This window comes from Saxophila tyrrhenica, assembly GCF_035928015.1.
Source record: "Saxophila tyrrhenica strain CCFEE 5935 chromosome Unknown scaffold_7, whole genome shotgun sequence".
NCBI lineage: Eukaryota > Fungi > Ascomycota > Dothideomycetes > Mycosphaerellales > Extremaceae > Saxophila > Saxophila tyrrhenica.
In genome coordinates, this window is record NW_027041739.1 from 84,411 (window position 1) to 104,744 (window position 20,334).

General features: G+C 56.2%; 9 protein-coding genes across 9 annotated transcripts; 4 read left to right on the forward strand and 5 right to left on the reverse strand.

The window, feature by feature from the left end:
• Positions 1-179: 179 nt before the first annotated feature.
• Positions 180-1,911, forward strand: NFS1 (cysteine desulfurase; the record flags this gene model as incomplete). The annotated part of the gene is made up of 2 exons (XM_064801952.1): positions 180-1,292; positions 1,489-1,911. 2 exons carry the CDS (start codon positions 180-182, stop codon positions 1,909-1,911), a joined length of 1,536 nt encoding a protein of 511 aa, XP_064659313.1.
• Positions 1,912-2,074: 163 nt separating this feature from the next.
• Positions 2,075-3,821, reverse strand: LTR77_004700 (uncharacterized protein; the record flags this gene model as incomplete). The annotated part of the gene is made up of 4 exons (XM_064801953.1): positions 2,075-2,162; positions 2,218-2,272; positions 2,330-3,378; positions 3,430-3,821. The coding sequence occupies 4 exons, from the start codon at positions 3,819-3,821 to the stop codon at positions 2,075-2,077; spliced, it is 1,584 nt and encodes a 527-aa protein (XP_064659314.1).
• Positions 3,822-5,378: 1,557 nt separating this feature from the next.
• Positions 5,379-6,724, forward strand: ARP2 (Arp2/3 complex subunit, actin nucleation center; the record flags this gene model as incomplete). The annotated part of the gene is made up of 4 exons (XM_064801954.1): positions 5,379-5,397; positions 5,451-5,497; positions 5,559-5,705; positions 5,768-6,724. 4 exons carry the CDS (start codon positions 5,379-5,381, stop codon positions 6,722-6,724), a joined length of 1,170 nt encoding a protein of 389 aa, XP_064659315.1.
• Positions 6,725-7,150: 426 nt separating this feature from the next.
• Positions 7,151-8,827, reverse strand: DBP5 (RNA helicase required for poly(A+) mRNA export; the record flags this gene model as incomplete). Its single annotated transcript, XM_064801955.1, has 3 exons — positions 7,151-8,345; positions 8,395-8,519; positions 8,570-8,827. 3 exons carry the CDS (start codon positions 8,825-8,827, stop codon positions 7,151-7,153), a joined length of 1,578 nt encoding a protein of 525 aa, XP_064659316.1.
• A 569-nt stretch (positions 8,828-9,396) lies between these two features.
• Positions 9,397-10,375, forward strand: EFM7 (Protein N-terminal and lysine N-methyltransferase efm7; the record flags this gene model as incomplete). The annotated part of the gene is made up of 2 exons (XM_064801956.1): positions 9,397-9,558; positions 9,740-10,375. 2 exons carry the CDS (start codon positions 9,397-9,399, stop codon positions 10,373-10,375), a joined length of 798 nt encoding a protein of 265 aa, XP_064659317.1.
• Positions 10,376-10,574: 199 nt separating this feature from the next.
• bzz1 lies at positions 10,575-13,491 on the reverse strand (the record flags this gene model as incomplete). The annotated part of the gene is made up of 2 exons (XM_064801957.1): positions 10,575-12,827; positions 13,225-13,491. 2 exons carry the CDS (start codon positions 13,489-13,491, stop codon positions 10,575-10,577), a joined length of 2,520 nt encoding a protein of 839 aa, XP_064659318.1.
• A 2,412-nt stretch (positions 13,492-15,903) lies between these two features.
• LTR77_004705 (uncharacterized protein) lies at positions 15,904-16,480 on the reverse strand (the record flags this gene model as incomplete). The annotated part of the gene is given in 2 exon segments (XM_064801958.1): positions 15,904-15,910; positions 15,924-16,480. The coding sequence occupies 2 exon segments, from the start codon at positions 16,478-16,480 to the stop codon at positions 15,904-15,906; spliced, it is 564 nt and encodes a 187-aa protein (XP_064659319.1).
• Positions 16,481-17,601: 1,121 nt separating this feature from the next.
• On the forward strand, positions 17,602-18,534 carry LTR77_004706 (uncharacterized protein; the record flags this gene model as incomplete). Its single annotated transcript, XM_064801959.1, has 1 exon — positions 17,602-18,534. The coding sequence occupies one exon, from the start codon at positions 17,602-17,604 to the stop codon at positions 18,532-18,534; it is 933 nt and encodes a 310-aa protein (XP_064659320.1).
• A 523-nt stretch (positions 18,535-19,057) lies between these two features.
• LTR77_004707 (uncharacterized protein) lies at positions 19,058-20,309 on the reverse strand (the record flags this gene model as incomplete). The annotated part of the gene is made up of 3 exons (XM_064801960.1): positions 19,058-19,453; positions 19,521-20,120; positions 20,178-20,309. The coding sequence occupies 3 exons, from the start codon at positions 20,307-20,309 to the stop codon at positions 19,058-19,060; spliced, it is 1,128 nt and encodes a 375-aa protein (XP_064659321.1).
• Positions 20,310-20,334: the final 25 nt, after the last annotated feature.

The window sequence follows — 20,334 nt, forward strand, 5'->3', positions numbered from 1 at the left end:
TGCCATGTATCGTGTCGCTGCTTCAGACAAAGAGCAGACGATGTCCTCTTAAAGCCGAGCTTTCGTACGAGCCGCATTACCTAGCGCCCGCCACTTATCAATCTAATCGACAAACATCATCTCTCCAACGTCGCAGCCGACATTGCACTCATCATCATACAACCGCACACTCTCCAACAATGTCACACCTAGGACCGACGGTAGCCCGCAATGCGCTGCGAACATGCAGTCGCAGGGCAGCAACTACATCCACATCCTTCGCTGCACAAGCTCCACGAGCATGCATCGCCACCCATGGCCGGAGGACGTACGTATCAGAGACCAGCCCGAAGAACGCTACGGTCAACGTCGAACGGACAATGCAGCAAGACCAGCAAGCTTTCATTCGAGAGACAGGCATCGCACCAAAAGATACCCAGGTTCCAGCGGCAGGAATGGGCGGCGAAGCAGCCATGAGCCCTTCGGCCGGTATTCTGAAGCAAGCGACCGTCATGGATGAAGGCACACGACCCATCTACCTCGACATGCAAGCCACCACACCCACAGACCCCCGAGTGCTTGACGCCATGCTACCTTTCTTGACCGGCCTTTACGGCAATCCGCACTCACGCACACACGCCTACGGCTGGGAGACGGACAAAGAGGTTGAGCGAGCGCGGGAGCACATCGCCAACCTCATCGGCGCCGACCCCAAGGAGATTATCTTCACGAGTGGCGCAACAGAGAGCAACAACATGAGCATCAAAGGCGTGGCGCGGTTCTTCAAGAAGGGCGGGAAGAAGAACCACATCATCACATGTCAGACGGAGCACAAGTGCGTGCTGGACAGCTGCCGGCATCTGCAAGAGGAGGGCTTCGAGGTCACGTACCTGCCGGTTCAGAATAACGGATTGGTGAGCATGGAGGAGTTGGAAAAGGCCATCCGGCCTGAGACATGCTTGGTGTCCATCATGACGGTGAACAACGAGATCGGGGTCGTGCAGCCCGTTGAAGAGATCGGCAAGCTGTGCCGCAGCAAGAAGATTTACTACCACACCGATGCTGCGCAAGCTGTTGGCAAGATCCCACTGGACGTGAACAAGATGAACATCGACCTCATGTCGATCTCTGCCCACAAGATCTACGGACCGAAGGGCATTGGTGCTTGCTACGTGCGGAGGCGACCGAGGGTTAGAATCGACCCCATCATCTCTGGTGGTGGACAGGAGCGAGGACTGCGATCTGGAACACTTGCGCCGCCGCTCATCATTGGCTTTGGTGAGGCGGCGCGGATATGCAAAGAGGAGATGGAGGTAAGCTTTTCTTCACAGTTCCTGTCGACTCCTCCTACCCTCGAATGATTATACGCTTTACACATGCATGGCTTGCTTAGTCGGCGCCTTGACCGGCGCATCTGCCTGCTGATCGCAGCACCCTTACTGACTTTTCACTACCATCCCAAACTCGCCAGCACTAAAGTCTAGCGCAGACGCTAACAGCTCTCAACAGTACGACACCGCCCGCATCAAGTCCCTCTCCAGCAAGCTGTCCAAAGCCCTCCTCTCCATGGAACACACCTCCCTTAACGGCGACCCCTCTGCCCACTATCCCGGCTGCGTCAACGTCTCCTTCGCTTACGTCGAAGGCGAGTCTCTCCTCATGGCGCTCAAGGATATCGCCCTCTCCTCCGGCTCCGCCTGCACGAGTGCCTCACTGGAGCCATCTTACGTCCTGCGAGCGCTCGGCAACAGCGACGAGAGCGCGCACTCCAGCATTCGATTCGGCATTGGACGCTTCACGACGGATGACGAGATCAACTACGTGCTCAAGGCGGTGCAGGAGCGAGTGACATTCTTGCGGGAGCTGAGTCCGTTGTGGGAGCTGGTGCAGGAGGGTGTGGATTTGAATACCATTGAGTGGTCGCAGCACTGATGGATGCAAGCAAAGAGATTTTTGGGTTTGTATGTAGGTATCATTCGCGCATGATGGCGCCGGCGCTGATGACACGGCCGCTGTACATTTACCAGCTTCAACTTTGAACCTCTTCTCACATATGCTGCTACTTCTCAGGCGGCCATGTCATGTGGGTACCTTATCACTGGAAGCTGGTCTTCAGCACATGTCGCTTGCGGTCATACAGATCGAAGATCATTTCTCCGAAGAGGCCATTGACCCATGCGAACCTGTTCGTACGGTCAGTGAAAGGGCCACAGGATGACACAAACGGCGACTGCTTACCAAGAGCGAGTATAAGAAGCCTGATCAGTAGCCAGAATCGACTCATGCACAAGACCTGCCAATCCAAGCATCAGCATCCCCCTATCTCAACAAGCGGCAGCATCAAACTCACCCGTCCCATTAGTACTCCCAACCAACATCCCCAAACACCCAACAATCTCCTCATCATCCTCACTCGTCAAAATCTGCATAATCACGCCCATCGGCCAACTCCATCCCGGTCCAATATGCGGACTCCCTGTCCCGTTGATCACAGGCCCGTGCATCCAGTACGGGTTCCTCGTGCTTAGAGCCTTGCGGCGGGTCTTTTGGTACGTTGCATCTTCCCGGTCGAGGTAGCCCAAGTATGGTGCTGATAGGAGGGATGGCACGCCCGCGTCGTCCATGGAGTTTATGCTGCCGAAACCGTCGATTTCGAAGGCAAACACGCCCGAGGAGATGGCGTGGGCTTGGATCCCGTCCCGAATCAGGCGGGCGCGGCGTTGCATTTTCTTTACAAGGGCAGGGTGGCCGCCGATGGCTTGCACGATGGGCAGCGCGGCTTCGAGGTTGGCGGCGAGCATCATGTTCCCCGGCACGAAGAGCTGGTACGTACATGCGTCGTCTGAAGGGCGGAACGTCGATCGCACGAGGCCGGTGTCGCCGTCGATGGGCTCGCCGTAGGCGTTGTTGCTTAGAGTCTCGGTGGCGCGGTCGGTGAAAGCCGAGTAAGTGTACGGCGCTTCCACCACAGAGCCGTTGGGGTAGTATGTGGGGTATGTCTGTTCTTCGACGAGGTCCATGCCGGTTTTGACAGCGTCGATCCAGCGGTATTGGGAGAAGAAGTCTGCGTCGCCGGTTTTCTTGTAGTAGTCGGCAGAGAGCTGGAGGAAGGAGGCAATGGAGTCGACCTCGTATTTGCATTGCCAGACTTTGTCGTAGTTGGGCTTGGGGGTTACTGTCACTTCGGCGTTTTGTTCGGTGTTGTTTTCGGGTTTGACGCCGGATTCTTTTGGGGGCTGGAAGGCGTTGCAGTAGGGGAACTCCAGGATGTAGCGAGTTTGGAGGTTGATTAAGCCGCGGAAGACGGATGCCAGTGAGTCGGGCGAAGATGATGGTTCAGTAAGGAAGCGGAGATATGAGTGCAGCTGCGAGGTAGAGTCGCGGATCCACATGGCGTTGCTGCAAGATGGTTAGCATGAGTCTTTCATCAACAGACAGGCAGCATCATACATGTCTCCGGTAATCACGAACGAGAGCTCCTCATCAGAATCCGCAGCCTTCCCACGCCACTTCACCGTCGTGTCGAGAGTGTTGGGGTAGCTGTTCTCAAACATTCGGTAGAGATCCGGGTCGGCAATCACATCCTTCATCATCTCGATGCCGTCCTCGACATCTTGGTTGACATACGTCCTGCAGTGTGGCGGAGGCCGTTGGTATGGCAAGCGGTACTTGCCGCTTGAGTACGGCGCATGGCCGACCTCAGCGTATTCGGTGTAGTCTTTGGGGCAGGATCCATTGTTCTGTCTTCCCTGTATGCGGGATGAGGTGCTACCGCCGGTTGTGCTGAGACATTGGACCGTGGCTGCCCACAGAAGTGCAGCACCAGTTGATTTGAGAATCATTGCGAAAGGTTTCAGCTGCCCAATTCATAGGAATCACACCGACCTACCTTTCGTACTTGCACCTCTCGAGCTGTTCTCTTGTAGCATCTCTCGAGTCAGTGAAGTGCACGATGTTACATCGAAGCCTCGCACTCGCTCACAACCCCAGAGATCACCGTCCTTCAAAGAGCGGGGAAACATCGTCGACCTCGTGGAGGACCCGATGCAGTTTATGCGATGGAGAACTGAGGAATTTTGTCCCTTTTGGGTTTTGCGTTGGAGAAGAGAAGGAGAGACCTGGAGGTGATGACATGCAGCCTGGGCGCTACGGTTAGCTAGGTCTCGCTTCACACTCCGGCAGTGGAGCACTTCTTGCCTTACTGTCTACATGTAGACTCAAAGGACATCTTCTACGTGTAGCTATGGCGAACAAATTAAAGCATGCCAGGTTGTTTTGCTGCAGCCACTGCGAACCTCGAGAATGCGTCGCATCCCTCAGCTGTGGACAGGTGAAGTACGGGTTTGTGCCGAGAAGCCTCCTATTCGCATCGTCCTCGGTGTCCAATATGAAGAGGGAAGCGCGATCGGTGTCTGGATGAAGCAGATCAACAGGCAGACGTTGATGGCGGTCACCTCATGTAGACGCCGCAGTGGTGTGACTCCGCATCAAGCTCATCTCAGCAGGCACAGGCACGCCGGCTGTCCTCACCCCAGACATACTTTCGCGAAGCAGAGGTGAAGCGCTCTTCCCCTCGTGGTGTTTCGGCGACGTTGGAAAACCGCCCCATCCAGGTATCCCCATTGCCATGCCATGCTCATGTGAAGTTCTCGCCGATGACTTTGAATGTTCCCAACTCTTGATACTCTTCTCCAGGCCCCTCTGCTGCTGTCAGCAGAAGGCGCAAACTGATGAAAAGGAGGTCTTTCTTCGTAAGAAAGTGATGATGGGTTACAAAAATTCCCTGCCGATCCGAAGACCAACAGGAGTGGTCAGTTGATAGTTTTCAACTAGCAAAAACGCTACCTCGGACGAATCCTCACTGGTAAGCGTACTGCCCGTGCACTTGGAATGAGGAGAAAAGGAAGAGGTTGGTCAAGGGGACGAGGAAGAATAAATACTGTCGACGGCCGTGCTGAGAAGTACCACCGTGACGGTGAGTACATCACTTGGTGTCACGCAGACAAGTCGTGGTCATCAAAACTTCTGGCTGGACTCCGGTGACGAACCTGGGCGCGGTGAACGACTTCGTAGCACGAAGGGAGTGTCGGTGAGTCCTACCGAGTGTTTGTGTCTCTCAATTTTCGTCGTTCTGTGTCGTGCAAAGACATATGGGCGCAAGTTCGTGACTCAATTTCGTGTGACAGAGGTTCGGGTGACGTGAAGTGAGGTCGGGGAAACCGACCAGAGAAGAAGTTCGGCCCGGCCGCACCCCACATCGACTTGGACGACCACGCATCCCAAGTGCGTGTGAGGCAGCTGTGTTGAAGGTGGACATTGAACGACTGGATGCATTGACTGCTGCGACAACGAAGCTACCCACCTTGTCGCCGGCCAGTCGCCTTTCCAAATAGCCCAGCATGGCGGAAACGCCCATAGGTACACCACCTACCGCACCACACAATCCAATGTCCGCTGACGAGTCGCAACAGTCCTCGATGGAGGCACTGGCTTCCTCAAGGCCGGATATGCTGGCACTGTAAGCATCTCATCCACACCAACCACCGTCTGAAGTGGTCTGACCATGCGACTTCTTCCAGAACTTCCCCGACCACCAATACCCCTCTATCGTCGGCCGCCCCATCCTGCGAGCAGAAGAACAAGCAGTCGAAGGCGTCAAGCTGAAGGACATCATGTGCGGCGACGAGGCAGCAGCCGCGCGATCAATGCTGCAGATCACATATCCCGTAAGCCACTCTCCAGCCTTCAGGCCTCCCTGGGCATTTGAATTGATCAGATATGAACATAGATGGAAAACGGCATAATAAAACGCTGGGACGACATGCAACACCTCTGGGACTACACCTTCTACGAAAAAATGCACCTCGACCCCTCGGGCCGCAAAATCCTCCTCACCGAACCCCCCATGAACCCCCTCGCGAACCGCAAGCAAATGGTCGAGCTCATGTTCGAGCGCTACAACTTCGGCGGCGTCTACGTCGCCATTCAAGCCGTGCTCGCCCTCTACGCCCAAGGCCTGAGCTCAGGCGTGGTAGTCGACTCGGGAGACGGCGTGACGCACATTGTGCCCGTCTACGAATCCACCGTCCTCAACCACCTCACGCGCCGCTTAGACGTCGCCGGCCGCGACGTAACCCGCAACCTCATCTCCCTCCTTCTCCGCCGCGGGTACGCTCTCAACAGAACAGCAGACTTCGAAACCGTGCGCGCGATCAAGGAGAAACTCTGCTACGTCTCCTACGACCTGTCCCTCGACCAACGGCTCTCCGAAGACACCACCACGCTCGTCGAATCCTACACCCTCCCCGACGGCCGCGTCATAAGACTCGGCAGCGAACGATTCGAAGCGCCCGAATGTCTCTTCCAACCGCATTTAGTAGACGTCGAACAGCCCGGCATCGCCGAGTTCCTCTTCAACACCATCCAAGCCGCGGACGTCGACATCCGCTCCTCCCTCTACCGCGCTATCGTGCTGTCGGGCGGGAGCTCCATGTACCCCGGCCTCCCATCCCGGATGGAAAAGGAGATCAAGCAGCTCTGGCTGACGAAAGTGCTAAAGGGGGATCCGGAACGACTAGAGAAGTTCAAAGTACGGATTGAAGATCCGCCCAGGAGGCGACATATGGTTTTCTTGGGCGGGGCGGTGTTGGCGAATATCATGGCCGAGAGGGAGGGGATGTGGGTGACGAAGGCGGAGTGGGAGGAGCAGGGGGCCAGGGCGTTGGAGAAGCTGGGGCAGAGGTGATCGCAAACTTCCAGCTAGAAACCGAGCTGTGGAAATGAAGCAATGTGGTTGTGGCAACATGTATAGATGTCGAACTCCACAAATGCGACCGGAATGACATGAGTTCGACGTTGAGCGAACAGCAAGCACTACGCAGAAAGTATGAGTTTCAGTATTTTCATTCGGAGCTGCAGAACTGGCGCTTCGCGTGGACGGTGAGCTATCTATTCATGCACGGCGACAACACAAGGCTTTCGGACCACCCGGGCGTACAGCTGCTGCTGCGTTGCCCCTCATCATGCCGTGCAGCTAGATTCAGTGTGAGGTGGTCGGCAATCACCACCTTCGTCATGCCAGACAGCCCTCGCATGTGTAGCTCAGCCGTCGAGCCAATCTTGGGTATCATCTCTTATCATTCATCGTAGTTGTTCCGCGTCCATCCTCCCCTCAACCCTCCATTCCATCCCCCTCCACCACGTTCCGCGCATTCTTCATAATCTGCTTCAGCATCTTCTCCACATGATCCCAGTCCTCGGTATCAAGCTTCGTCGGCTCCACACCAAAGTGATTGCAGATGCTCATCAAATTCTGCCAGCTCTTCTTGTCGTGCACGAAGCTTAGCGCGGCGCCAGTTCGACCAAACCGCCCCGTACGCCCGATGCGGTGGAGGTAGGTCTCGAAGTCGGGTTTGCCGCCGGCCGTCTCGGGGATGTCGTAGTTGATGACCATGGTGACGGTCTGGACGTCGATGCCGCGGGCGAGGACGTTGGTGGTGATGAGGACTTTGGCCTCGCCAGACCGAAACCTGTTGAAGACTTCATCACGATCGCCGCCCTCCAACGCACCGGTGAGAGAAGCGACTGCGTGGCCTTCTGCTGTCATACGCCTCTCGATCTCTGCTGCAGTGGTACGGCGATGCACAAAGATGATGCTGGATGCGATGGTCATCAGGCCGTAGAACTTTACGAGCGCATTGTACTTGGCTTCGTCCGAGTCGCAGTCCAGGTACATCTGCTTGATGCCCTTGACGGTCAGCTTCTCGACCTCGAGAGTGAGCTGATTGGCGTTCGGCGCGAAGACGCCGGCAAAGTCGAGCACTTCAGGTGGGAAGGTGGCAGAGAAGAGCACTGTCTGGACGTCGCGTGGCAGCAATGCCTTCACCCGCTTGCACTGATCACCCATGCCCTGCAGATCCAGCATGTTGTCTGCCTCGTCGAGCGTGAGGATCTTGATGCCCTTACCGTCAAGCTGGCGCCTCTTGATCATGTCCATGGTGGTGCCGGGAGTGCCGACGATGACCTGGCCCCTGTACTGCTGTCCGCGCATGGCTGGGTTGGGGATGGCCTCGGTGACCTTGAGGCCTGCCTCTTGTAGGAAGGCACCCATGATGGAGCAGACGTTGGAGATCTGCTTGGCAAGCTCGCGGGTGGGAGCCAGGACGAGCGCTTGTGGCTGGTCGGTGTTGAGGTCGATGCGTGAGAGGATGTTGAGGACGAAAGCGGCAGTCTTGCCGGTGCCGGACTGCGACTGGCCGATCAGGTTGCGTGGAGGGTTCATGAGGAGGAGGGGTAGGGCGCGCTCTTGAATCTTGGAAGGCTTGTGGAAGCTCATGACGGAGAGGCCTTGGATGAGTTCCTGACGCCTAAGAGGATTAGCACGTATCCAGCACGCGTGAGTGAGGTCAGGCGTACAGATTGAGCTCATCGAACGACTTTGCTGAGAATAGCGGGTTGTGTGGGTCTGCTTGGAGGTCGGCCAGCTTCACGTTGACGTCGAACTCGGGCTCTTGCAGGGAGCTGCCGCCGATATAGATGTTCTAAGAATTGTCAGTAATGGCTTGTGTGTGGAAGAGGCTGCTGTTCGTACCGCGCCATCCACCTGAGCGTCACCGAGAGAGCTCTTCTCCTTCTCGCCGTCCTTGGGCTCCATCCCAGCGGACTTCTTCGAGTCGTCGATGGGCGTCGTCACTTCATCCGCCCAGTTGAACTTTGTGGGATTGCTGCTGTCGCCGTTGGAGGATGATTTGCCGTCAGCGGGGAATGTAAGGCGATCGGCGAAGGATTTGCTGAGGTTGCTGTCACTCGCTGGCGGCTCCGACGCGGTGGGCTTGTTGTCGGACGACATGCTGTGCTATGGTGCTGCTTTGCTGCACGAAAGGTGCGTGGTACCCGCTCGTCACTGCGTGAGTGAAAGTGACGCGCCCAGTCCAGATGAATGATGGCAGTGACTGGCTTCAAGTATGAATGGGCGTGCTTGTGTTTCGTGAGGAGAATGGAGCAGTGAAGTTGGCGGTCGAGTGTTGATATGTTTTTTGGAGGGGTCTCGAGGTCCAAGGCAGGAACGATCTGCGCCTTCCCGCCGCTTGCAGCTAGCGCCGGCTCGGACCTTCGATGTCTTGACCTCACGGAAAGGTTCCGAAACGCCGAAGGACGACACAGATTCGATCAAGCAATACCTGTACAGAACCAGTCTACGAAGAGAAAAGAAACCAAGTGGATTTGTCGCGGTACAGTCCGGCTGTATCTTAAGCGCTCATTTGCTATTGTCCATAAGCTGTGATCTCAAGGGCCTCACCTACCAAACAGACGAGTCTTGGTGTGGAAGTGGGAGCGAAATATCTTCATGTAGAAGGCCAGCGAGAGCAACGAGTTGAAGCAGGTCTCTGTCACACGCCAGAAGAAGCAAACCAGAACATGGCACACACAGCCGACTCCGATGGCGAAGATGCCGCTCTTGGAATCTTCGATGCACCAGAGGGCTTCTATGAGCCAGAAAAGCAGTCTACCACTGTCAATCACACCACACTGGCAGGCCAGGAGCTGACGCTTCGTCTTGTCGGACATAGTCCGTTATGGGTAGGTGTGTCGAACTCTCTTACCATCTCCACTGGCCATCTTCCAGCCAATTCATGCTTTTCACCACTGCCGCAAAGATCCCGCCAGAAACATTGCTTCTTCTTTCGTGCCATTGCATACGCGATCGAATCTGTTCCCACCTCTTCGTTTTCTTCTCTCCCCTAACAATCTCAACCAACAGGGCCACTACATCTGGCAAGCCGCCCTAACCATCTCAACCTACCTCGAGACCCACGCCTCCACGCTCCTCCACAACAAGACCGTTCTCGAACTAGGCGCCGCAGCCGGCCTACCCAGCATCATCGCCGCTCTCAACGGAGCAAAATGCGTCGTCGCGACCGACTACCCGGACCAAGACCTCGTGGACATCCTACGGCACAACCTCGTCTCCAACTGTGCTAGCCAGGATAGAGTCCGGGTTGACGGCTATCTCTGGGGCGCCGACATCTCGCGCCTCCTCTCGTACCTCCCGGACAAGAGCAATAGTACGGCTGCGGAGCATGGATTCGACGTCCTAATCCTAGCAGATCTCCTCTTCAACCACTCCGAGCACCAGAAACTCCTCTCCACTATCCTGCAGACCCTCCGCAAACCCTCTTCCAACTCTACAAGCGGCACAGCCCTCGTCTTCTTCTCCCCCTACCGCCCACACCTGCTAGAAGCAGATATGGCGTTCTTCCCGCTCGCCGAAGCGGGCGGGTTGAAAGTGGAGAAACTGCTCGAGACGAAGATGGAAAAGGTGATGTTTCCGGAAGACAGAGGGGATGAGGAGGTGCGGAGGACGGTATTTGGGTTTGCTCTTACGTGGGCCGAGTGACCGGATGAGGAAGTGAAGGGGATGAGAGACGGAGCAGCGGTAGAGTGTCGTAGGAGGAGTCGTACGTGCATTCGTGAAAACGCTATGCCAAACACCAACACGACTTGCAAGCCGTCCTTATGCACAAACGCGCCTCTTGGCCCAGGTATCCAATACTCCCCGCCACCAAAACCCCAACTTCCATCATCATAAAAATCCATCAAACATCCCTCACCCACCCCGCCGGAACGACCCCCTTCCCCGCCTTCCCCTCAACCTCACACCACCCGTCCCCCTGATCCGCCAACACCAGCACCAACTTCTCCCCGGCCTGCATAGCCGTTTCCCCAGGTCCTGTGGGGTCGTACGTATACAGCGCCTCCACATGCTTGAGCGTCTTCTTCGCTCCTCTCCTCGGCGCTACCGCGGGGCCTTGTTTCTTCACTGGCGGGGGTTTGCTGCCGGTGTCGGAGCCGGCTAGTGAGGTCGTGGAGGCTGATGCTGTGGACATTGGACGCGGTGGGAGGGTGGTGGAGGACGAAGGGGTGGAGTTGATTTCGGCGTAGGAGGCGGGGACGAGGCCGGAGGTGGCAGAGGAAGAGGGTTGGATCTTAATCCATCCGCTTCCGTCGTCGGGTTCGAGAAGGGTGAAGGTTACGTTATCACCGACAGAGATCTCGCCTGAGGCGTTGGCGGTGTAGGCGTAGAGCATTTTGCCCGAGGGTTGGTCGTCGCTGTCGCCGTTGGAGGCGGGACTGCCGACGAATGCCGCGGGTGGTGGAGCGACCATGCGGTGGGAGCGGATGGAAGGTTTAGCCGTCGGAGCAGCAGCAGCAGGAGGCTCCTCGGCGGCCATGGATGAGCGGTTCGTCATGCCCGACACACTACGTTGGGCTGAGGCGGCGTAGCCGGAGGAGAGGGTGTTCATACTACCCATCGTGTCCGACCGCTGTAGACCCGGAGGTGAAGTGCCGCCACCTGCTCCATTCGTGCCGTCTGTGGAATCTGGCGCTGTTGATCTGGCTTGCGCGGCAGCTTGTCGCTCCGTCTTGACCTTCTTTCGCTCTTCTTTGTTCAGCTCACCAGGACAGTCGGCAGGGACTTTGAGCTCGCATTTGGTGTGGCAGGTGAAGCCGCATAGTTCGCAGCTCAGGCCTTTGGCACTGAGACCCCATATTCGGTCGCCACAGAGGTCACAATTCGTGGGAATCTTGAAGGTCTGGTTCTTGAAGGTGTGGTTGATCGCACCGACCGAAACGTCACCCACATTGGCGGTGATGGTGCTGACTTCTACCTCCGCGGTCGTCTTCCGTCGCTCGGCTTCATGAAGCAAGTCCTGATTGTAGAACTGTGAGCGAACGACTTCGATCTCATCCCGCTTGTCTTTGCCATCTCGTATCGCCTGCCGTACTTTCTTTGCGCCTTCCACCTCTCGCCGCCGCGCATCGCATTCCGTTCTTAGAGCGCCCAAAGACCCTTTCGACTTAGTTAGGATGTTCATCAGGAATGTCTTGCTCGCCGGGTCGGACGCCATAGCTTCGTCATCCAGCCAGACAGGCGAAGGTTCGAAGCCAAAGTCGGGTGGATCCTGCCATTGAACAGCATTATGTCGAACAAACATCATGCTGTCGAGTACTGGGTTGTTTCGTGGTATCTCAGAGCTGAGGTGTTGTAACAGTTGCGTCGAGTTGGTCATGGCCTCGTTCTCTATCGCAGCCGCACGACTCCATATCCCATTCAGAGTCGACGTCTTGCTCTCCGACAGCCCTTGTAGTGAGTCCAGCAGGTCTGGCACGTATTCGTGATAATACCGCTCCTTCTGCTTGTTCGTGACATTGATAGTTATGAGGTAGGTATTCTTGACATTCCGCATCTCGCCCATCTGCTGCTGATACACTCCCTGCGCCTTGGACTTGTTGTAGTCGAAACTGCTCTCCGTCTTCTTGCGCCGGTTCTCCACCTCCTGGCATGAGCTATCGTATTTGCCCTTCGCCTTCTTCAAATCCCCATAAGTCCCATCGCGCTCCTTCTCCAGCTTGGCCGCATATTCGGCGTGCTGTTTCCGCAACTCCTCATATCGATGTGCCAGGTTCTTTACAGGTTCCGCCAGGTTATTGATGAGCGCATTCGCATATTTGTCATGCTCTGCCGCCCTCCCTTCCAGCGTCGTCAACTGCACACCCCAAGTCGTCATGCTCGCGCTCTCCAGACTACCCGGCGTGACCGTTGGTGTGTCTCCGACCGACACACTGCTGCTCCGCTTGGCCTTCTTCTCATAGTACTTCTTCGCCAAAGCGCTGAGCTTCTGGGAGTACTCCTTCTCGATCGCACTGCGTTCGCGGTAGAACTGCTGGATCTCGTCGAGCCATTGCACGCCGGTGGAGATCCAGTTGTTGGTCGCTTTGAAGCCATCGAACAGCTCGGCGCCGAAGTGAGGCTGGATGTCGACTTCTGCCATGGTTGTTCGCAGTCGCTATACATCAACAGCGATTCCGAGAGACGGGTGGTATGTATGCAACCCGACAACGGTCGTATATGTATTTAGCCTGGGCGCAGCCGCAGCACTCGAGGGAAGTGGAGTTGCCTTTGGAGGTGGGGCAAGTCGCTCCGAGACGCCGAAGGTCCGAGCCGGGGCTAGCTGAACATGCATCTAGGATCGACACCATCACATTTGATATGAACCACATCGTTTTGGACGTGCTACATGCTGATGGTGGATCCGTTTACTGTGTCGAGTGTCAAGCACACATGTCCCTATCACTTGCCAAGCGGCTGGTCTACAACTTGCTCAACCTCAAGCTACAAGTCTTAGGCGCCACAACAGAAATGTCATCGTACTCCATCTCCGGCCTGGGCCCCGTGTACTTCACCCCGTCCTTCTCCAGCATCAACTCATACTGCGTGAGCATCTTCGCCATGATGAGCTTCATGTTGTTGACGGCGAAGAAGCGGCCCGGACACGCCTGGTCCCCCAGCCCAAAACCCAGGGAGTCTATGGTCGACATGCCCACGACCATTGAACTCTCAGAGTCCTTGTGCTCAGTGCGCATGCGGCGGTAGCGATGTCCATCAAAGGTGTTGGGCGCGGAAAAGATGGTGGGATTGGTGGCAATGACGGCGGAGGGACCGCTTGGCATGCAGAAAGGGGGCAGCGTTGTGGGCGCGCATTTGAAAGTGTGAGGTTGCGTGCAGATGCGGTCCGGTGGCACTGCGAGAGGAGAGAGGTAGTAGTCAGCTTCTAGGTCGTCTGGGCGTCGTCAAGGGAAACGGAAATGAAGGTAGCTGTGGTACAGGTACAGGCCTCCGGTTTACAAACTTCATTTCCCGAGCCAGACGTTTTCACTGCCGTTGTTGTCCTTGTAGTAGTACGTAGTAAGGAGTATGCTACCAGCGACATTCTGCTTTCACCTGATCCCACCCTCCTCTGCCGCGGCATACAGTTCTTGCGCTTCGCGGCTGGCAAAAGTGTCCTTGCTTCTCGGAACGTTGCGCTGCTGGCGAGGAAAAGGGTTTGTTCGAATTAGGACGACACCCGAGCCTCCGCAGTCTGCCCAGGAGGACTACTCGTCCAGAGAATGGAGCAGGGCTGTTCCACACGACAACGGATCGCTGCAGCCAACGTCCAAAGGTGATGTTCAGCCCAGCGACCAATTTGCTGGCTTCCACGGCTTGGACACACTGGAACCGCTTTCGACTTCACTGCTCCCGCAAGACCTCTTCTTCACGGATTGGGCCACGCATGATTCTACGCTGTTTTGAACACACATCTCACTGAGAGCCTAACTCAAATACCCTCCAAGCGGCTCAATGCCTCGTCATCTTCAGGTATTGAACAACGTTGGCGAATGTGGAGCTTGTTTCGACTGCAACGCAGTGTCTGCAGGTGCTGAGGAGCGTGCGAACGTCTTTCGGTCTTGCAGCGAGACAGTGAATCCGTTGACGATGCTGAGTGAAGTATGCATCAAGGTGGCGGACAGCGAGAGCGAGGATGACCGATCACATGTGCAGCGCAGCAAGTGGATGGAGCACTCAGTGCCAGTGCGGCGGAGGAAGGCGGCCCAAAGGTCCAGAGTCCAGGTAAAGGCGGTTCAAGCGTTGTGATCAGCGCCGATAGTAACGCAAGCAAGGCATCCATGAGCCAGACCTCGACAGCCGACCCATCAGAAAAGACAAAATCAAACGATGCGCAAGATTTGCAGCCGACCACATTAGCTCCAACAACAAGTCATGCCGAGCCCGATGCCTGGCATATGATGACCTTTCAATCCTGCGTCACGATCCTTACTGCAGCTCGAGAGGTAAGCTGATCATCGAAGACTAACCCTCGCTGTAAATGAGCGTGACAGCCATTGATCAAATAAACCATCCCATACAGTGTCCGTTGCAACGGTCTTTCCCTCTGAGGTATGGCTGACATTCCATTCCTCCTAGTGAATTAAAAATTTCTGCGCCATTCGTAATCCATCCTTCGTGTACATTGTACTCGTTATCTCATGCATCGAGTTCCAACGTTTCAGAGCTATTCGTCCCTGTCCCACGTACGTGAAAGTTCCGGTATTCCGGGCCCTTAATACAAGCACCGCAGGGAAGCTCACCGCTCTCATAGCATACTGATCGGAAGGTCCTACTAAAATATCTCCGGCAACGACTCGCGACATAAGGTTGCGGCAGTCTTCCAGGAGCAACGCAAATCCTAGGCTAGGGCCTCTGGTTATGCTTTTAGCTCCTCGGTTGACTGCTATGGGATATAAATCGCTTTCCCCAAAACGAAGCCTTCCCACCTTGACAAGTGTATAACCTTCCACAAGCAGTTGACCGTGGACGTCAACTTCCGCAAGTTTGACCTTGAAAGGCACGTATGCTACCGCGCCTTTTCTTTGCCAGGACAGTGACAATCACTTCAGAGCTGATTGGAAACCGCGAGTTTGGCTCCCGCCGTTTCGGGGAGCGATGCTTGTATGACCGCCAATCGCAGCACCAACTTGGAAGGCCTAGGTCGTTGTCTGCCCCTTCAACCGGTATGTGCTCTGACAAGAAGTCTAAGTGTCCGTCACGAGCGATAATGTACTTTGTTAGCCCCTGAAAGACAGCGCTTATTGTCTTTGAATAGTCGATCTCCATGCTTAGGTTCTGGTCTCTCGTTTTTTGGCTGTCCTGGTCACCAGGCGCACTTGTCCGACAGGTCGTTGTCCCAAGCAAGCCATACACGCGATCTCGCGGATCAGTGGCTATGAGCGTGGTCGCTGAGCTTAGAACGCACTCGGGGTTGCTCAGATGATTCTGGGTGTGTACGTCTGAGTAGCAGTGGCATGGGTCCTTCTCTGTCGTGCAACCGGAGAGTCTGCTATATTCTAGGAAATAATGCACGCTGGCATCGTATGTTCGCATGTTCACAAGAACGTGACAACCCTTTTTGGTCCTTTCTGACAGTGCCTCCAAGGCCACGAAACTGATCGGTAAAGCGTCGTGAAGCTGTTTGGCGCCTTGTTTGTAGCAGTCGAACGAGAAAGATGAGTTTCCGCACCTGACTGGAATATCTTTCGACGCCATCACTTCCTGTTGTACTCACACTCGTCGAATCCAAGGCCGGGTATAAATATCTGCAAGGCCAGCAAACAGGCCACGCTGGTACTGTTCACCCTGTCTTTCAGGGAGCAGTGGCCGATTCAGATGTGCTATCGCAAGCCCCGTGTGCTCACCTGCGTCTCCAAGATACACCATGGTCGACTTTGCTCTCCCATAAATCGTGAACATCTTCTGCACTTGTGAGTTCTTCTCCGTGTCGTCGTTTTGATTAATGCAGAGTGCGTCCACCCAGACGTAGCAGCTCTCACCTGGCAACCGGAACGCCCCCAAAGCACCTCGTAGCATCGGTGTGATAGCGACGTTGTTCTCGCCGATGCGTATCGTCTCGGTCAAATCAGGTAGATCATGCGGGCCCCAGGTGTAGGACAAGGCGCGGAAGTCGACCTGTTCTTGAAGAGTGTGCAAGACGACACCGTCTCTGTCGGCGAAGAGGTCTGCTGTCACAAGCTCGCCTCTCAACTCGTCATCTTCGTGGCCGGGATGGAGATTGAGCACTCGTATTTGCCAGTCCTTGATTGGGTTATAGGCAGAAGCAGCCATTTTGCCAGTATCTCAGCGTAACCTTGTTTCGTGCGCGACTCATTCAACGCGGAGGACGTGGATAATAAACACGTTCGTCTAGCAAGGCTGAGCTCTACGCTGCGCCGCCTACCTGCATCGCTTACCTGCCGATATGCGTGAATGCCTGATCTCTGGCCTTGAAGGAGGCGTCATGTTCTCCAATGAGGCAGGCTTTGCGTCCTGAGCCGCGCTGGTTGGGAGTAGTCTCTAATGATACAGCTCCGCGAAGTGAAGTCCAGAACCTTGTGGGCCAGGGACAAGACGAAGCCGAATGTGGCAAAGATCGTCCCAGCACCGAATTTAGCAAGTGCCTTTCAAGACGACACTTCCTCTCCTCGACAAACGAGAATTCTGATACACACTCAATGGCGGAAGAAATATTGCTGCGATGACAATGCCATCACTCAGGATGACCCGGGACGTTACAAAGATGTCAAGAGGGACCGGCAGTAACGAAAGCGGCGTCTAATCCTCTCCTACATTAGCTACCCGAATACTTGCTCAGTCACGTGCGGCGGGCGCCAGCGTCAGCGATGGTTCGCTTCTTCACCTTTGAACTTTCACAGACCGAGCCGACGTGAAGGATCTCTTGGAGGGACGTGTTGGTCACGCATAGCGGTGATCCAGAGGCTCTGGGACTCAAGCTGATCACATTCGCAACTCGCCATATCTCTCACAACGACAAACCCACGGATGGCTCCGGAGGGAGATTTCCGAGCCCAGCCTGATACCACATCATGCCGCCTACCGCCACAATGGACCAGGAGAAGCCTTTCAAGACCATTGAGGTGACAGATTCTCGGACTGGACAGGTCTGCAAAGTCGCCTGCATGTCATGTATTCGTGGACATCGAACGACTTCATGCGGCATACCAGTCTGCAGGACTAAAGTCTTCTGGACAGTGAAGCGGCCAGGTCGACCCTCGAACTCTTGCACATGCCGATTTGGTGCTTCGGGACGGTGTCAATGTGTGGTGGCGAAGTCTGCGTGTCCTCACAAGCCGAAGAAGGGAGAAAAGAGATCTGTGGACTGCCGGTGTGATGAACAGGGCCGCTACTGTTGCTTACTGGAACCCGAACACTGGGATGCACTTTGCGCCATGCAAAAGCCAAAGGTCGACTTCTTCACAAACAGAGAGGCACTAGACGCACGGCATACCTCACCTCCTTCAGCGAGCTTCCCACCGACACCGTCATACTCTGCTGGCACGCCACAAACGGTGGCCAGTGTACCCAGTACGCCCACCCCGACCAATGGCCTTCAATTCGTTCATACCACCGGCGAGCACTTCGAGAGCCCATCACCCGCCAGGACAGTCCCTCGCTTCGGCATGATGGGCCTTGGCGCGCCTCTGGGAGACAATCATGTCGGCCAGGACGTTCTCACTTGGGACGGCCAAAGCCCACAAGCACCGCTCGAACACCAATCTTGCACCGGCTTCAAACAACCGGACTCCGCTCCACCACAGACACCCATGTCGCTCGCCCCACCAAACCAATCATACCCCTACATCCCACCACCAGACCCCTACTTCCAGCCACCCGACTTTCAACCCCCCGACTTCGCACCCCCAACCCAATCCCTCTCCCAACTCACCCTCCCCTCCCACCCCGACCCCAACCCCTCCACCCTCGACTTTGACAAAATGATGGCCGACTACTTCTCCTACCAGTTCCCCTCCGCCATCTGCCAGAACTGCGGCATGAACGGCTGCACCTGCCGCAACTGCCCGGCCGTGATGCAGAGTTTCGAGTCCGGCAGCTGGGCGCAGTGTTGTTCGCGCAAGCACGTGAAGTATGCTGCGCAAATCCCCATGACAGGCACGGCGGCACCGGCGGGGTCCGTGGAGGTGGGGCAAGGGCAGGGTGGTGGCGAGATGCAGGGGGCGGTCGATCCGGCTTCGACGACGCAGAATATGCAAGTGGATGAGTTGGGGATGATGGAGGGGACGGAGCCGATGGATTTGAGCGAGTTTCTGCTGGATGATTTGCAAGAGCAGCCGCCGAGTGGTGGGTGCTGTTGCGGGGACTGAAGAGCAGGGAGGCGTTGATAGCTTACGATTGATATGAGCTATGGCTGGACGCCATGCATGCCTTTGACGGAGAGGAAAGAGACTTGCAGGTCTGGCTCCGGAAACTCGCTACAGCACAGCCTACGCGGCGAACGCATGAAGCAGCAAGTCTAGATGATGGTCAACGCCGTGCAGGACCACCAGTGCGATGCTATACAGCCATCCCAAATGGTTGGGCTGGAAGCCGGGAAGCTCAAACGAGCAGTTCACCAGAGGGCTGCCGCAGATGCAGATATGAGCGGTGAAGTAGAGGTATGGAAACGATTTCGACCGCTAAAAAGCTCTTCACTATTAAAAAATCCCCCTCTTTTCCCATCCACGGGAACGCCGTGAACACGAACTGTACACAAACACAGCTTCCCCGTGCCGTCTGTCATTACAGGGTCAACGACCGCACTCCCACCGCCTCATCGCCTCGCCCCCCTCACTCTTCGTCCCCCTCCCCCACCCACCCCTCCTCACCACCTGGATATCCAAGCACCATCTAAGCCGCCCCCGCATTCCCACCACCACCACCACCACCACCACCACCACCACCACCGCCAGATTGCAGCCCGAAATACAACCCCAGGACCAGCGCCAGGATACACACAATCGCCACGCAAATGCCCAGACACCACCACTTCAACTTCCGCGCGTTCCTCGCACTCTTAATGCCCTTGTCCAACTGCACGTTGCCCGCCTCGGTGTCCTTTTTCACGTTTTCCGTTTGGACTTCTGTCTGTTGAATCGGCTCTTCTTGCAGCACGACTTGCGTCGCCAGGTCTTCCATCAGCGCGTTGAGCTCGGTGATGGTGCGTTCGATTTTCTGGATGTCGTTGTGGCGGGCGCGGACGGCGCCGAGGACGGTGTTGGCGGTGGCGCTGCGGTTGGATTTGAGCTGTTCATTCATTCATCATTAGCAAAACGCCGGAGGAGATGGTTGAATAGGATGAGCGCAAGCATACCGCAGTCTGAAACACGCCCTCGTTCCCCCAATCCGCATCCGCGGCCTCCTGCACCTCCGCATCGCTGGCCTCCGGGTTCACGATCCGGTACTGCCGCACAATCTGCTCGCGATACCGCTTCTCGTAGCTGGCCTCCTCCTGCCGGTACTCCTGCAGCTGCTTCTGGAAACTCCGCTTCAGCTGGTCGATCTGCGTGTCCTTGACGGGGTTGCCTTTACTCCGCGCCGCGTCCGCCTCGAGGAACTTAATCTGGTCTTTGATACTGGTATTCAGGACCTGCGTCTGCGAGACGATGGCTTCGAGCTGCGCGGACCCGCCGGTGTCGGTCGAGGAGAGGGCGCGCTGGTGCGTGGAGGCGATCTGCGAGACGTGCGTCGTGAGGGTGCGGATGTCGGCTTTGACAGCTTCGACGCGCGAGAGGAAGTCTGGGTTCGACATTACGCTGGGCGCGGCGGAGACGTATTGGACGTTGTCGGAGTGGGGCATGGGTGGGGCGGCGGAGGAGTCGTGGGGTGGTTGTTGTTGAGGTTGGGGTTGGCTGTATTGCGATTGCGCGGAGTAGTTGGACTGTTGGTGCTGGGGCGCGGAGGGGTATTGTTGCTGTGTATGTTGTCAGAACCTGGACTTCCTCTCGATCCTCTTCTTGTGTTGTCTCACCTGTCCATAGTCCCCACCACCATACGGGTTCCCCCCATTGCCGCCGTAGGGATTAGATCCATACCCGCCCTGCTGCGCGTCTCCGCCATACGGGTTCCCGCCGTAGTTAGAGTACTGGTTATAAGATGCCATTGCTGTTTAACGTTCCTCCCGCGCG